At 45.5% G+C, this 16,472-nt stretch overlaps 1 protein-coding gene across 4 annotated transcripts in view; it reads right to left on the bottom strand.

Moving 5' to 3' along the window:
- LRP8 (LDL receptor related protein 8) overlaps positions 1 to 16,472 on the bottom strand; it is a 309,826-nt gene that overhangs the window by 17,856 nt on the left and 275,498 nt on the right. For all 4 annotated transcript variants that reach the window (XM_084852479.1, XM_084852478.1, XM_084852480.1 and 1 more), the window contains 5 exons: positions 9,497 to 9,616; positions 9,241 to 9,366; positions 8,175 to 8,346; positions 2,378 to 2,605; positions 1,442 to 1,560 (listed from right to left, as the gene is read on the bottom strand). In XM_084852479.1, the coding sequence (XP_084708605.1) occupies positions 1,442 to 1,560; positions 2,378 to 2,605; positions 8,175 to 8,346; positions 9,241 to 9,366; positions 9,497 to 9,616 (765 nt within the window). The remainder of the gene's footprint in view (positions 1 to 1,441; positions 1,561 to 2,377; positions 2,606 to 8,174; positions 8,347 to 9,240; positions 9,367 to 9,496; positions 9,617 to 16,472) is intronic.

Genomic DNA, 16,472 nt, shown 5'->3' with positions numbered 1-16,472 from the left:
GATGGAGCAAGGCTTTCTTGTGCCATGTCCCCCTCCCCAGTGCAGACTTCTCTCTGCACTTGTGAGCTTAGTACTTCAGCACCAAGCCAGGATCATGGGGCAGGTCCCAAGAAGGTACACACAGAGAATATGCAGGAGGCCATGTTTATAAGTCCTATTGCCTGAGCTCTCTTTATCTGTCATGTATAATAATATAAACAGTTGGCCTTTTTAACACATCTAGCTTGTAGTCTATGGCGCCAATTGCTGCCCTATATGGTTAATCTGAGAGGTCAAAATGTGTGTGGTAAGTGCCTTACCATCTTACTTGCGGATTGTGCTCCACAAGCATCTCCTATGAAATTCAGGTAAAGGCCAAAGTAGACGATACTTGGGAGAGGTGTGAACAGTTTCCTGCCTTTCTTTTTTTAAACTGAAAAGCAGCTCTGGGATGCTGCCCATTCCAGCAGAGAAAGGGGGAGGAGCTACATTACCTTTCCCCCTCCCTCCACTTGTTTGCTCAAAATCACCCTTTCCCAAGCTGCCTTTCTCCCTGCATTGGGGTGGGGGAAATGTGGCCCCTGTATAATTTCCCTTGTGGTTGGGGAAACAGCTGAGGGCTGATTGAGAGCATTAAAATGGCAGAAAGGGAAAATGGTTATTCAGCTCGTTCCTTTCTGTTCCCAAGGGCAGTATTTGATGCTGCTTTTCAGTGTTAAAAAAGAGAGGCAGTTGGGAGATTGTTCACCCATCCCACATGTACTGTCTAGTTTGGCTTTATGGAAAGATTTTGAAGAAGGCTTTGCATGGAGCACAAACTGCTAAATCAGCAGGAGAAACTACGGATAAGCCATATCAACAAAAATCTGTATTAAATTGAATTGACTGGCCATATATATGAGTGGTGAAATTATACATCTGAGACCTGTATAATTATTTCCCCCCCTTGCTTAGTTAGCTCTAAAATCTAAAGATGCTAGAGTTCATGGGAGGGATTGTTGCTCGGTGATAGAACACATACTTGGCAGGCAAGAGGCCCCACATTCAATCCCTGGCATCTTCGTCTAGGGCTGGGAAAGACTCCTCTCTGAAGCCCTGAAGAACTGCCATCAGTAGACAGTATTGAGCTAGATGAACCAATGATCTGATTTGGTAAAATGCAACTTCCTTGGTTTCTTGTCCCAGGAACGTTTGCAATTAACAATGACCTGGGGTGCTTCCAGATGAGTCTTTTATGATGCCATCATCCTGCCACATTCACAGAAGTTTACAGAGGGTTCAGACGATGTCTTCCACTCATAGCCCTCCTGTGATTTCCCATCCCATCTTCTGTCTTTTTCCTTAATGCAGAAAATCCATTAAGGTAAAAGAGATGGAACAACTGCATAATGCCTTCTGGTTGCTAATGCTAGGAGCCCACCCCCTGTCCGGAAGCAACACATGTCCCAGTTTTGCACCTTACCCAGTGTGATACCATTAGGCCATTCAATGTTGTCTGTCACAAGCACTTGCCGATCCACACCGTTCAAGCCAGATTTCTCAATTTTTGCTCTGTCCCCCCAGTCAGACCAATACATGAATCTATAAGAGAGAACAGCAGAAATCAGATGGCACAAGGCCCCATGCCATATCAAAGCTTATATGTCCTTTGCAGTGAGCCATCTTTAAATGTAAAGGTGCAATGCCAATTGTGAGTTGCTGTAGTTTGCTGCTTCTTTGAACAAGCTGAAACCATTTCAGTGACAACTAGATGACTGGGTCCTTTAAAGACCATTCATTCATTCATTCATTCATTCATTCATTCGAAGACACTCCTACATCAATGAGGTGGTTCTCATGAACTCCAGGGCCTTGGTTAATCATGAAGCAGGAAATCAACCAATGGCTGCCCAACATTTAATGCTGCAGCTGTGTGATGTCCCCATGACTGATTTGGTATGAATGCATCTAGGAACAAATGCACATAAAAAGCATTCTTCATATAATTTTAGCAGGGTGGGAGCTGAAGTTTGTGAATTCATTGAACAGAATGAAACTGCAATTTGAGTCCTCAAAAGCAAAGAACTGTAGAGATGGGGGAAATACAAAAGGACATCTGATCCTGTTCCCCGCCCTGAGTATGGAGGATCCTCACAAACCATGAACTCCAATCCCTTGGTTAATAATGTAACAATATATGAATCAGTCTTGCATCTTACCAGCATTATACATTTTTTTAAAAGTCAGTCCAGCAATCAGAGGTTTTGTATGTTGTAGGGTACTGATTTTCTTAACCAAATAGCTTATACAATAAACTCTGATTGCATTGTATCCTACAATCTGAGAACTAGATGGATGGAGGCAGAGCAAGAAATATGTTCAGCAAAATATGGCAGAGTGTTTGCTCTTTGAAACCTACCCCCGTGTTGGATCCACTGCAATGGCTCTGGGCTCACTTAAGTTAGTACTGAAAAGCGTCCTTCTCTTACTCCCATCAGCTGTGGCTACCGAAATGGTCTTGTTTCCTGAATCTGTCCAGTAGATATTCTTGTGAACCCAATCCATTGCCAGGCCTTCAGGCGAGTTCAACTGGCTATCTATTAGAACCAACTGCTCAGCTGTGTCACTGGCTTTGTCTATGTAGGCACTGCAGAGGGGAGAGCCAAATTAAACTGTATTTAGGCTAGAGGCAAAGTGGCAAGCGCAGTGGAGGAAAGGCACCCTTTATACAAGGGAAAAGGAAATAAAATAGTTTGTAAACAAGGTATGGAACTGCTGCATCGGTTATCATGACAGAATACTTCTGCAACCACATACATTCCAATTCTAAATTCTGCAACAAGCAAAGTCACATTTTGCAGGAACAGTAGCCCTGTTAACTTGTTGCCCCTCATGCAAGTAATAATCGTGTGTGGGGAAAGTGCCCCACCCCTGCTGTTGTGTCTCTGCTGGCTTCACCCCCTGCTATCCAGATGCTGGGGGAACTCCTGCAATGGGGAGCTTCCTCATGTGTGAAGGTGATTTCAAACCCTGAATGATCAGGGTTAGAAATTGCCCGGGGAACCTATGTGTATAGTGCAGGTTCCCTGCTTCAGAAGTTCCCCCAACACACCGATAGCTGATGGCAGGGCCAGCAGGGGGGTGGGCCAGCATGTACACCCCTACTCTCCCCTGTAGAGCGAAGCAGGGCTTACGTCGTGCCATAAGCCCACTATACAAATCTGCTTTACTTACATTTTCTGGATGGGGAGCACAGCACCTCTGAGTCTGGGTCTGCACGACACGACAACCCAGAGTATAGGTTGAGCATGGGTTGTCGTTGAATTGTGGCTCATTGTGTTGTGTGAATACAGCCACACTAACAAACTATGGTTTATTAACCACAATCAAGCCATGAAGACTGTTAGTGTTGTCGGGTTGTGAACTTTGGGTTGTTTTGTAGGGCTGTGCTCGGACCCCCTGATCTGCTTCAGATGCCATGTTGGATCATCTGAAGCGACTGCAATTTGCCTCGGACCGATTTGGACCCCCTCAGATCCAAATCTGAAGCAAGATTCAGATATCCAGATCGCCTGTTTTTGGCATTTTCCCCTTTGACTTACATGGGAAAATACAAATGGCCGTAACATCTCCAGTTTTTAGGATACAGGCATGAAAATTGGGGACCTCTCCACCCCCCTGGAGAGGAGGCCACCTGCAAAATTTCACACACTTTGGCCTAGTGGTATTTTTGCTAGGCGGAGTTAAATCTGAGGTTTTCCAAAGAAACTCTCCAAGAAAAGAGCTGTAACTTCTCCCTGATTCCACACACACGTGTGATACCTTGGCCTCTTCCATCCCCGCTCCAGGGCACTGCACCCCCGCCCCCCAAAGCCCAGGCACTTTGGCCCATTGGCTTGTGTGCAAGGTGCAGGTGAAATTTGATTTTTTTCCAGGAAGACTCCCAAAGCAAAGAGCTGTAACTTCTCCCCACCTCTGCCCCTGCCAACACCCCGAAGATGCCTCATATTGCGCTGAATCGCTTTGCCACACAGTGGACTGTTATTGGAATAGGAAGGTAATTAATATAAATACTATGTGTCTTGTGCTTTTTCAACACTGCCTTAAAATTTGGATGCATAGTGTTGGTGGAACTACAACCTAGCACACACGGACACAGACACACAAGCGCTAAAGAGAAGCAGAACTACTTAAGCAAGTGATGGGTGTCTTTAATTTATTGTTTTATATTTCAAGTTCTTTTATAGAAGGCAGGATAACTTCAAGAAATACAGGTGATAGCGCAGGTGATTAGATAACAGCCAAATCAAACTTTTTTTTTTTTTTAAACCTCTTCTTTAATTTCTGTTTTATGAAGATCAACACAGAGAAGACACAGACGATTCACTTCAGCACGGGGGGTGGGGCAGGGGGGAGATGAACACTACACACAGAGGCTGCTATAATATGCCTTTCTTTAAGAATTTAGAAAGAAAGAAAGAAAGAAAGAAAGAAAGAAAGAAAGAAAGAACTAAATGCTTGAATATGACTTAAAGGAGGGGGGGGACAAGCCCAGAAGTCAATGTTTGTTTTTAAAAATCGAAATAAGACTGGGTTTGTAAAAATCTAAAAGAGACAGAGTTGACTGACAAAAATGACAAGAAAATAGAATGGAGAAAGCAGAAGTAAGGGTCGACATTACACAACGAATGCGGCCTTTTCCAGAGTCCAAAATCGAGATAAACAAACAGGAATGGCGGGGGAGGGGGAGCATAGCAGCAACTTGCAAGGAACAGCTGTTAGTTTGAAAGAATATAGAAAGGAGAGATGAATCTAATCAAATACAAATAACAAATGAGTTGGAGGTACAAAAATATAGGAGAAAGCAGCTTGACGAGGTGCTGCAAAGGACACCGTTCCAATGGGGACAGACGAGCAAGGGAAGGGAATGCGACCAAGCTGTTCCCTTTAAATTTAAATTCTGAGGAAAGCCTAATGGCGATCAAAATTGAATAAATTGAAGGAACAACTCTTAGGAATGCATGCACACACACACGCACAAACAATCATCTACCCACACCAGCCCTCTCTCCCAAAGACACAGCGCAATGACCGAATGCAGCCTTTCGCGGAAGTATATATACCCTCTTCCTCCACCGCTCTCTCTGGAGACTGCCAGCGTCAGTTCTGGCTGAGGGTTCCTATTCGCCAAAGCACACTCCCCCATCCTCCTGTGCTCGCCTTCCCGCCTCCACTCGCCTCCCTCCTCCTCCTGCTCCTGCCCACATGAGCGTTGAGAAGTAGATACATTTTGGAGACAGCCTGTCTGGACTGCTGAGGCATTCAGTAGAGCTCCGAATATACGAGGCAGAGGAGGTGCTTCATGGGGGCGCTTCCCCCTGGGGCACCTCGGTACTGCTCTGAACCGCCTAGTATCTCGAGGCTTTTGCTCTGAAACAGCCCGGTTCACCTCATTATTTGGGCTTCGTAACGAGGCTGTGCACAGCCCTATTGTTTGTGGTTAACAAGCCATGTTTCGTTAGCGTGACTGGGTTCACAAAACACAAGAACCCATGATTTAAAAGCAACCCATGATTCAATGACAACCCATCCTCAGGGTTGTCATGTTCTGTGAATAAGCTCTGAATGTAAAAAATTGTTTCTATGGGTCAGCTCTCCCATTCCTGATAAACAGCTATTATGGCAGGGAAGTTGGGAGAGAGAGAGAGAGAGAGAGAGAGAGAGATTTTGCAAATAAAGCAATCTTTCTCTACTATTCCTCCTTACAGTCAAAAGCTTAGAACAGCAGTATCCAATGGTAGTCCTACTTAGATTAGGCCCATTCACTTCAATGGGTCTACTCTGTGTAGGAGTACCATTGGATACTGACCAAACACTACTCAAGCAGAGTGGCTGGGGGATTAAGTGCTGGACACAGTTGATTGTTTAATTCTTAGTAAACTACATTCATATTACGCATTTCTTCATCATGTTTTGCCCTGTCCAAACAGCTCAGTTTGATTACTAGAGGAAGAGTACACCATTTGAATGCCAAGTTTGGGTGCTGACTAATGTAGTAGTTGTATCAGGCTTGGCTCATCTCATCTTTCTGTTGGGTTGGAGGGTATCCTTTCCACTCATCTGTTCACCAGCAGAACCCTCAAGCTGGCTACCTCAACAGGAATCAGCAGAAAACAGTTTTGGCTTATGTTTATTCAGAAGCAAGTCCCACTAAGTTCAGTGGAGCTTACTCCCTGGTAAGTGTGCTTAGGATGCATCCAAAAAATTATTTTTCTATGTGGTGGCTAGGAAAGAGAATGCAAGCTTTATCTCCTTGCTATCTGGATTTGACCCAGTCCTTACATGGATCCTGTTGATTATACCCTTTGGCAGGCCACAGAATGCAGTAGGTGGAGCTCTTCTCTTTCTACCAGACGTCAAGGCTTTCTTTCTGAGGACTGGTACAGTAGAGAATATCCCAGTCCAGATGCAATGATCATAGTTCCTTATACCATGATTTACTGAAACAAGAACAAGTGTTTTGCCTGTGTGGTCCCTTCTCTTGTGTGCAGTACTTAAGAAGTACTTAATGCAGTACTTCTGGGATTTGTTAAACCACCATTTCGTGTTATGTTTTAACAGTGAAATTGTGCTTTAAGCTCCAACTTGCAAACCAGATTCAAGCTGCAGATCAAACTGTGGACTTCACAATCAACACAAGCCAAGATACCAGGCTTCATGCTCACTTCTTTATTAGTTAATGACAGGTTCTTTACAAATGCAAATTCTAGGAAACTCTCAGGCTACAAAGGAAACAGCTACTCCACACAATTACGAATACCAATAGAGGAGCCAAAGTGGAAGCTGGAGAAGTTGGTGGCATTTTGAAGAGCTTCCCGGCCAGACTAGCTTAGGGTGGATGCCCCTCCCTTACAGTGGCTCCCTCCTACGTAGGCTATCATGCATAGCCAACCTGGAGGAGTGTCTGAGCTCCGCCTCTAACTCTTTCTGCTTCGCTCTGCTACGGACCCTAGCATCCCTCAAGTCATGCCCCTCACTCTCCTCCTCCCCTGAGACCTCGGTTCTCATGGAAGAGGAATGGAGGAGCCCTTCAGGCCGTGCTATCTGTGTGCCAAGGACTTGAGAAGAAGGCCTTGCCATATCTGAGCTCACTAGGGAGGGAGCTTCCTCCTGTTCTGGCTGTTCCCAGTCTGAATCTGAGCCGCTAGCTATCTCCACACGCTCAGATTCATTCCTGACATCTTGGTTTGTGGTCAGAGTTTACACCAGAATTTCCTGTTCTGGAAATCATTTTAACAAACCCTAGAAGCATTGCATTAGGGCCAGGGTTTAACAAACCTACATGCCTCCTTGCTATAGGCAAGTGCCTCTCCCCTATGTGGCGAATACCCATGCTTCCACCAAAAGCCCTTCTGGTGGGAAACAATCTCTCCTTTCCTCCCAGGGGAACCAGGAAGGAAAGGAAAAGTGCTTTCCCTCCTGCAAGTTGGGTTTTTGTAAACAAAAAGCAAAAGCAAAAAAAAAGGACTAGCAACACCTTTCTGCTGGTTTCTGCAAACACACTCCTTCCTTCTCTGAGGAGGAGAAATAACTTCTCGACAATAACAGCAGCTCAGATCTTAAGCCTGAAATATATTTGCTGCCAGTGAACTCTAGGAGAAGTGCCATGTTGAATTATTCTCAGATATTCATGGTCAGTTCCTATATTTGTCCTTTACTATACATATTGCAAAGCTTACAGCTTATAAAGTCACCTGTCCTCCATCTTTCTGCTTGCTCTATCTTTTTTGTAGAATTCATAAGTCTCATTCCATGCCTAGCTAGCTGCTTGAGTGTAATTAACTGGCCATTGCTTACAAAATACTTCCTTTTCTCTGACACTGACTTACTGATCTCTGAAATTACACTTCCTATTCCGTAGCTCACAGTAAACCTGCCTCGACTGTTAGCAAAAAGACAGCATGAGGAACCGCTGGTGATGCAGCAGGGAGCAATATAAATTCTGATCTAAGCACAGAAGAGACATGGTCAGCTTTGCTGCATAAAGTAAATGCTGTTTCACTGTGTAATTAGATACAGTCTCGGCTCATGCATTAAAGCACCGTGCCCCAAAGATGCACATTTTCAACAAGTGCATTTCTGGTGCCACTGGATTTTGACGGACCTGCAATTAAGTTGCCATAAAATGATGTCAAAGCCAAGTGACAGTCCCGTACCTGTATATCTTCCTGTAGAATAAATCACACCAGTATATCCTATTTGTTGCCACCTCCACATCCAAAGCGACCACGTTCTTCAGCATGGGGATGATGCGAGAGTAGTCCCGTTTCACCAAGTCAATCTTCCGCACTTCATGACGGTTCGTGAAGACAAGGTATGGGCTCTTCCCTGCCATAGAACAGAACCCTGCAAGTCACTTTTATTTTTAAGCAGCTTATGGAATAGTACAGCTCTTGGGTCTAGAGTTAGATTTCATTTCCGTTGCTTTACCATGAGGGCAAGTCTGAACAGGGAGGAAAACAGCAGCTCTGAGATTCTCTGAAGCTAGCTATAAAAACAGGAAGGATCTGCAGTGGCTGCTGACGTTACCAACACTTCCAAGTCACATTTGCTATAACTGAGTGACAATTTACACATTATGTCTTTCTAACTTGGTGGATGGAGGAGTCACTCTCACATCTGCATACGCAGAGGGCTGGCAGGGGGGACGTAACATTCAGAACACCACATTAATCTCCCCTGCAGTTAAAACCATGTATTAAAATTCACGGCTTGGCCACCTGGGAAACTGTGGAGAGCCGGAGTGGGACCCCAGGAGGGGCAGATTTGTCCCAGAGGCCTGATGTTCCCCACCCCTGCTCCAGAACAAGCACACTCCTACATCTTTGAAAGGGGGATGAGGAGGACTAAACCAACTAGAAGATCTGACTTTATTATTTTAATATGGTTACTAGATCTCCATCTCTACATTCAACTGGACTGCTTTTACAAATACCTATCGAAAGACTTCCTTCCTGAGCTCACCTTCAAACAGCTGATGGATAAATGTAATAATAACAACACATACTATGAAAATATTATCTGATGTATAATTAGAGAAGTGTTGCCTGCACATGCTGTCACTGCTGCTGTTCCCTCCAGGTGGAAATGAATGGCTTTTTGGCTTCTGATTTTTCTTTTGTCTCTCTTTCACTGGAATCTCCCAGTCCTCAAGCCTGCCTTGGCTTTCTAAGGCCTATGCTTTGTAAAGATCATGCAAAACAGATTTGAGCATTTTCTTACCTACAGCTTTGCAATTTTTGGACAGGGTGTCCATCTCGTAACCCTCGTAGCATTCACACTTATAGTCCCCCTTATAGTTAATGCAGATCTGGCTACAAGCGTCGGGATTCTCACATTCATCTATGTCTGGAAGGAGAGTTTCAAAGACATCAATAATTTGAAATCAAGCCATCATGACATGGAGTGAGTCTGGAGCAGCTATAATTATGTGCCTCTGCAATTAAACACAAAGGGCTGCTGTTTCCATGCAAATTACCTCCACATGTTTTCTTGTCCAGAAGTTTGTATCCAGGAGGACATTCACAGGCATAGCCAATCTTCAAGTCTCTGCAGATGTGGGAGCAACCACCATTGTTGAGTGCACATTCATTTACGCCTAGGAGAGAGATTAGGATTATTTAGACTAGACAAATGTTCAGCTGTAAGACTTCCAAGTTGTGGTGGTGGTGGGTTTTTAAAAGTCAAAGTAGCAAATGTATTCAATGATTCCAAGGGATCACGCAAGATAATTCTTCAGTACAATTGGACCTACAGAGAAACAATCAGCAAATCTCTTTCTGTCTTTCTGTCTCTTTTACTAAGAGCAGCAATTAGAATTTTCTTAGAGGAACTATTAATAGAACTTTGGCTTAACTCGCCTCTCCTTGGCTTCTTGTGCACATTAATGTTATCACTTTTTTTTACTGTTTGTTTTTAGTCCACAAGCCAAAGAGCATGATAGAAGTTTTAAATAATGAGAAGGGTAGCTAAAAACATGCACTGATCGCTCTATTCTCAAGCCTGCACTCAAGGCCCCAAAGAACCAACTCGTCAGTACAACCCGCTGCCCTCCAGGTGTGCTGGACTACAACACCCATTCTTCCCAGCTGCCATATGAGGAAAAGCAGGGCATAGCTATTTAAAATAAATAAAAAAGAAAGAAAGAAAGAAAGAAAGAAAGAAAGAAAGAAAGAAAGAAAGAAAGACCAGAAGAGGTGTGATGCTTCTGCTAGAAGGCATCAGGACTAGGGGGCATTTTCCATCTACTAGAAGGTATTTTCCTTCTCTTCTCACTGCCTCCTAGGCTGCAATTGCATTTATTTTTTTTACAAGTTCAAAGTTTAATGTACTGGCCAAAGGCCATGACAAATGCATCAAAGAAAAAGAATATACAGAAGTACAAACATTTCAACATTATGAAATAATACAGAGGAATTTTGAATTACCATGAGCAAACTCAGCTTTAACTTAACATTCTGAATCTCCAAGATAGTTTATTATTATTATTTATTACATTTCTATACTGCCCAATAGCCAAAGCTCTCTGGGCAGTTTACAAAGATTAAAAACATTAAAAATACAGTATACTGAGATTAAAAGCCATTTACATAAAAAAAAAACACAAACAGACAATATACACAAGAGAACATATATCTAAAACAACTTCAAACAAGCAATCTCAAGCAAACAACCATAACTATTAGACCATCTAGGACTGATTACAACTTATCGTATGCTGCCAAATGTCTGGGAGAAGAGAAAGGTCTTAACCTGGTGCTGAAAAGATAACAATGCTGGCGCCAGGCAGGCCTCATCAGGGAGATCATTCCATAATTGGGGGGCCATCACTGAGAAGGCCCTCTCCCTTGTTTCTGTCTTCCGAGCTTCCCTCCGAGTAGGCAGCTGAGGAGGACCTTAGATAGTGAGCGTAGTGTACGGGTAGGTTTGTGCTGGGAGAGGCGCTCGGTCAGGTATTGTGGTCCCAAGCTGTGTAAGACTCTATAGGTTAAAACCAGCACCTTGAATTGGGCTCAGAAATATACAGACAGCCAGTGAAAGTGGGCCGGTGTCAGTCTTTTATGTTCGGACCTTCTGGTCCCCATTATCAATCTGGATGCCGCATTTTGTATGAGCTGCAGCTTCTGAACTCTCTTCAAAGGCAGGTCCACATAGAGTGCATTGCAGTAATCTAACTTGGAGATTACCAGAGCGTAGACAACTGAAGCCAGGTTATCCCTGTCCAGATAGGGGCACAGCTGGGCCACCAACTGAAGTAGGTAGAAGGCACTCCGTGCCACTGAGGCCACCAGCGCCTTGAGTGACAAAGATGGCTCAAGGAGAACTTCCAAGCTACTGCTCCTTCAGGGGGAGTGCAACCCCATCCAGAATAGGTTGAGCACCCTCCATCTGGTCAGAAGAACCACCCGCCCACAGCATCTCAGTCTTGTATGGATTGAGTTTCAGCTTATTAGCTCTCATCCAGTCCATTGTTGCAGCCAGGCAACGATTTAGCACATCCACAGCCTCACCTGAAGAAGACGAATAGGAGAAATAGAGCTGTGTGTCATCAGCATACTGATGACAACACACTCCAAAACTCTGGATGACAGCACTCAACGGTTTCATGTAGATGTTAAATAGCATGGGGGACAAAAATGACCCCTCTGGAATCCCATACTGGAGAATCCATGGGGCCAAGCAATATTCCCCAAGCACCACATAAGCACATAAGAAGAGCCATGCTGGATCAGACCAAGGGTCCATCTAGTCCAGCATTATGTTCACACAGTGGCCAACCAGCTGTCGACCAGGAACCCACAAGCAGGGCATGAGCGCAGCAGCACCCTCCCACCCATGTTCCTCAGCAACTGGTGTACTAGGCTCACCGCCTCTAGTACTGGACATAGCACATAGCTATCAAGACTAGTAGCCATTGATAGCCTTTTCCTCCATGCTAACCCCCTTTTAAAGCCATCCAAATTGGTGGCCATCACTACATCCTGTCGTAGCGAATTCCATTGTTTAACTCTGTGCTGTGTAAAGAAGTACTCCCTTTTATCTGTCCTGAATCTCCCACCAATCAGCTTCATAGGCTGTCCCCAGGTTGTAGTATTGTCAGGGTGGACACTGAGCCCCTAGAATCCCAGAGCAGTTCTGATTCTGAGGAAGAGGAGTCGCTCCTGGGAGAGGAGCGTGCTCCTCTTTCCCAGGGCCAACAGCTGACGGACATTCCTTCCACCAGCATTCCTAGCTTAGATAGCAGTCCTGGGAGTGACAGAGTGTGGGAAGCAGACTTGATGGACGCGCGACGCCAACGCAGAGAGCGGCGCCAAATGGAGGGCGCAGAAAGGAGGCGTAGTGCACGGTTGGCGCGCAAACAACGGCTGCGCCCAGAGGATCCAAGGGAAAAGGGGAGGGACTCTCCCTAGTCCTTAAGTTCAGGGGTCTGCCAGTAATTCCCATTCAAACGGGGACCAACTGTTCCAACGTAGGGCATAGGTACTCTGCTGCTCATATCTAGTTGCTAACAGTAGAGTGGTTAAGTTGTAAAAGAAGAATAAAGCTTTGAAAAGAATCCATTTGTCTGTGTCTGGACTTGGCTCCTGGATTAGACTGAGAGAGACCTCCAAGGAGCCCTTGACAAGTATTTTGAGAGATGGAGAAAAATGTGTCCCTATCCATATTCTCCACACCGTGCATAATTTTGTACACCTCTATCATGTCTCTCTCCCCTTACCCTCCTTTTTCCCATGCTAAACAATCCCAGCTGTTGTAACCTTCTCTCATAGGGGAGATGCTCCAGGCCCTTGATCATTTTAGTTGCCCCTTTCTGCACTTTTTCCAGTTCTACAGTATTTTTTTTTAGGTGTGGTGACCAGAACGGTACACAGTATTCCAAGCATGGTCACACCATTGATTTGTATAGGGGCAGTATGATATAAGCAGTTTTATTTTCAACTCCTTTTCTAATTATGCCTAACATGGAGTTTGCCTTTTTTACAGAAATCCTGAGACACATCAGACAAGGTGCCTTCAGCATGAATGTTGACACCCCCCTGCAACAGCGCACCCAAGACCACCTCTGTCAACTCAGATAGGGAGTCTGTTGAGCAGCGGGGTGGGCAGTACATCAACAGAATCTCCAATCTGCCCCGCTGGCCCAACACAAGGTGCAAACACTCCAGACCGGTAGTCACATGGACAGGGAGCCTGCAGAGGGAGATGAAACTCCTATAGACCACAGCAACCCCCCCTCCCCTCAGGTCCTCCTGATGCTGAACCAAGTACCCCGGTGGGCAGAGCTGGGAGAGACTAACTCCTCCCTGCTCACCCACCCAGGTCTTGGTTATGCATGCCAGATCAGCTGCCTCATCCACTATGAAATCATGGATGAGCAAGGTCTTATTTTGAACTGATCTGGCATTTAAAAGCAGCATCCGAGACCCAAGGGCAGGCTGATAGGGCAACCATCCTGCCTGCAGCTGGGGGGGAGGGCCAGAAGATGGCACAGCCATTAACTGTCTGGGCCATGTACCCCTAAACTGGGTAGCCCTCCTCCCAACGCCATATCTCCCTTGACTCGTAACCACACTAATGGGGGTCCTCTGAAGTACCCCAACTTGGCCATATATCCTCTCTTCCAGGCACATAACAGGATCCTAAGTGAAAAAACAACAACCCCCACACATAGAAGCTGCAAAACCAATCAGCCAATATTAGGGGGGTGGCCCTTGTGTCTCCCCCTAAGCGTCTCCCCACAAAGGGGTGATCCTGCCTTCAGCAGCGCCCCCTTTAGCATTGCTGCCGCCGGGGCACTGCTGCCCCATGTCAGAGTTAGGCAGATAAGAGGCTTCCCAGGGAATTTGGGCCCAGCCTGCTCAAATCAGCAGTAGTAAGCCCAGGGGAGTTTTCCCCCTCTTCAGCTCCAGCCAGGTCAGTGGCTTCTCTTTGGCAGCAACACAGTTCCAGGCAGGGCCAAAAAGACAGTAAATTGGCCCACCTGCCCCTGTACAATGTCCCAGCTGCCTTCCCCTGCCTGGTCCATGCTTTGAATGGCAATTTTATCTAATTCTCACTTTCTAATTTTTTATTGCTGCATAGCAATTAGTGTCACTCAAAAGAAAATGAACAATTTCTGCAAGGGCATTCCTACATCCATAAGTTAGCAAGAGCTTCAAAAATCTCTCTATTGGCTTTAGGGATGGTGAAGCATTCCGCCACGGACTCCAATGAGGCTGGATTCTTTAGAATCCAGCCCCCCGGAGTCCGTGGCGGAACGGAGCGCTCCCCTCCGCCACTCCACGAAATTCTCCCTGGACAGACCCTACGTGCCGCTGGCCGGTCCGGTCCGTCTGCTGCCGTCCGCTGCCCCCGTCTGCGGCCACAAATGGTGTCCAGCATAGCAGACGCCATTTGCGACTCTACTTGAGCCGTGATAGGCTACGTAAATCTTTACGTAGCCTATCACGGCAAAGAGCAGGGACGCAAATGGCGTCCGCTACGCCATTTGCATCGCTACTCTTTTCGTGATAGGCTACGTAAAGATTTATGTAGCCTATGACGGCTAAAGCAGGGATGCAAGTGGCGTCTGCTATGCTGGACACCATTTGTGGCCGCAGACGGGGGCAGAGACTGGCAGTGGATGGAAGTCCGGCTGTGGATGGGCCCGGCCGGTGGCTCTGCGGACTTGCCGCGGAGTGGAACCGGTCAGGAAGGATTCTGGAGGGAGGGACAGATCGCCTCCCGCCCCCCGCGGCCCCCCCTGGACTGGAACAGTAAGTGGATTTCGTACACCTCTAATTGGCTTCCTATACAGCAGGCAGATTAGCAAATAATAAACAATGTCTTCCACTACAGTTGGCATAACTTGAAATTGCAGCTCAATAAAAGCATTTCTTAGGGCAAGAGGCCTTAGCTTAGACAAAAAGCTGGCTCTAAAATGTTCTGGATTACATTAGTGCAAATCTATGGCCTAGTTGCACATCAGATTTATCTAATTTTTTAACATAACTTATACACACCTTTCAAGCTTGAGGTGGCTTACAATAATTAAAACCACATACAAAGGTGTGCTGATGTGCAAATGACACTGGTGCCCTTTAACATATCTCTTAGCTATGTTTATCTATTATCCTAGATCACACCTGCTTGTGACTGAAGAGATACAAACTATTTCTCAACCCTTCCATCCATGCTGGACCTGCAGAAGCCAACTCTGGAATCTAATGCATATACTAAGGCAAGGGTAGGCAACCTTTGTGGGCCATGGGCACATTTGACAAATTGAGAAACTCACCTGGGCACTATGACAAAATGGCAGATGTGGCAAAGGACAAGTAACTTGCCCCAAAGACTGAGTGCAAGGCACAGGTGAGGTTTGAGTCCCAACACACTAAACAACTTATTTGAACACAGTTTTCAGCACCGACAGAAACCTATTTCACAGCAATCCTAGCTGGTGGTAAACAAAGAGAAAGAGGTCATTATTTTTAGAAGTGGGATGGGTAGGGCATCTTGGTGAGTGCCAAAAAAGGTATCCAGGGATGCATTGGTGCCTGCGAGTGGTACATTGCCTACCTTGATGTTATTGGACTGCAACCCCCATCATTCCTCTCCACTGGCTATGCTAGCTGGGGCTGATGGGAGTTGCAGTCCAACCACATTTGGAGGGCCACACATTCCCCAGCACTGTACTAAGAGGCTACTTCCCAGCACGCTGGAATGTCTCTCTTGGCCATCAGAGATCATAGAATCCTAGGGTTGGAAGGGGTCTACAAGACCATCGAGTCCAACCCCCTGCTCAGTGCAGGAAGCCTGATTTGCACCTGCTCAGTGCAGGAAGCCTGATTCCCAGGAGGTCTCCCATCCAAGTACTAACCAGGGCTGACACTGCTTAGCTTCTGAGATCAGACGCCAGGCGAGCCTCAGAGTTTTTTTCGTGCCCAAACAATTCATTCGACAACACTGCATCGATATTTCTTTTCACTGATATACCAATGGACTGAGTACTCTCATTTTCACTCTTTGACTAATACCTTCCAGTCAACAATGTATGGGCACGTACACGGCCATCTGACCAGCTTTTATGGATTTTTATGGATTTTTAAGTTATATGTTGTTTGTATATACTGTCCGTAAGCTTTTATGTAAGTGGTTTTTAAACTCTGTATATTGTATTTTAATGTTTTAGCTTTTGCAAACCACCCAGAGAGCTTCGGCTATGGGGTGGCATAGAAATGTTAATAACAACAACAACAACAACAATAATAATAGACACCTGTGCCCAAGGAACAGTAATTTTTCTTTAATTGATGGAATTTGACCACTGTTTGATGGTAGAATGCTGATCCTTTTCCTCTACCCCAACCTTTGTTACTGCCTTGTCTGTTATAAAATATGAAAAAAATGCTGTTCTGGAAGACCAAATAAGAATAACCCCCAAACCCTGGACTCTATCCACGTGATCCTACCTA

Source organism: Heloderma suspectum, chromosome 4 (assembly GCF_057233095.1).
Source record: "Heloderma suspectum isolate Gila_16-S chromosome 4, 16-S_ref, whole genome shotgun sequence".
In the NCBI taxonomy this organism is placed as follows: Eukaryota; Metazoa; Chordata; class Lepidosauria; order Squamata; family Helodermatidae; genus Heloderma; species Heloderma suspectum.
The sequence above is the reverse complement of the archived record's forward strand: the minus strand, read 5'-3'. Positions and strand labels throughout refer to the sequence as shown.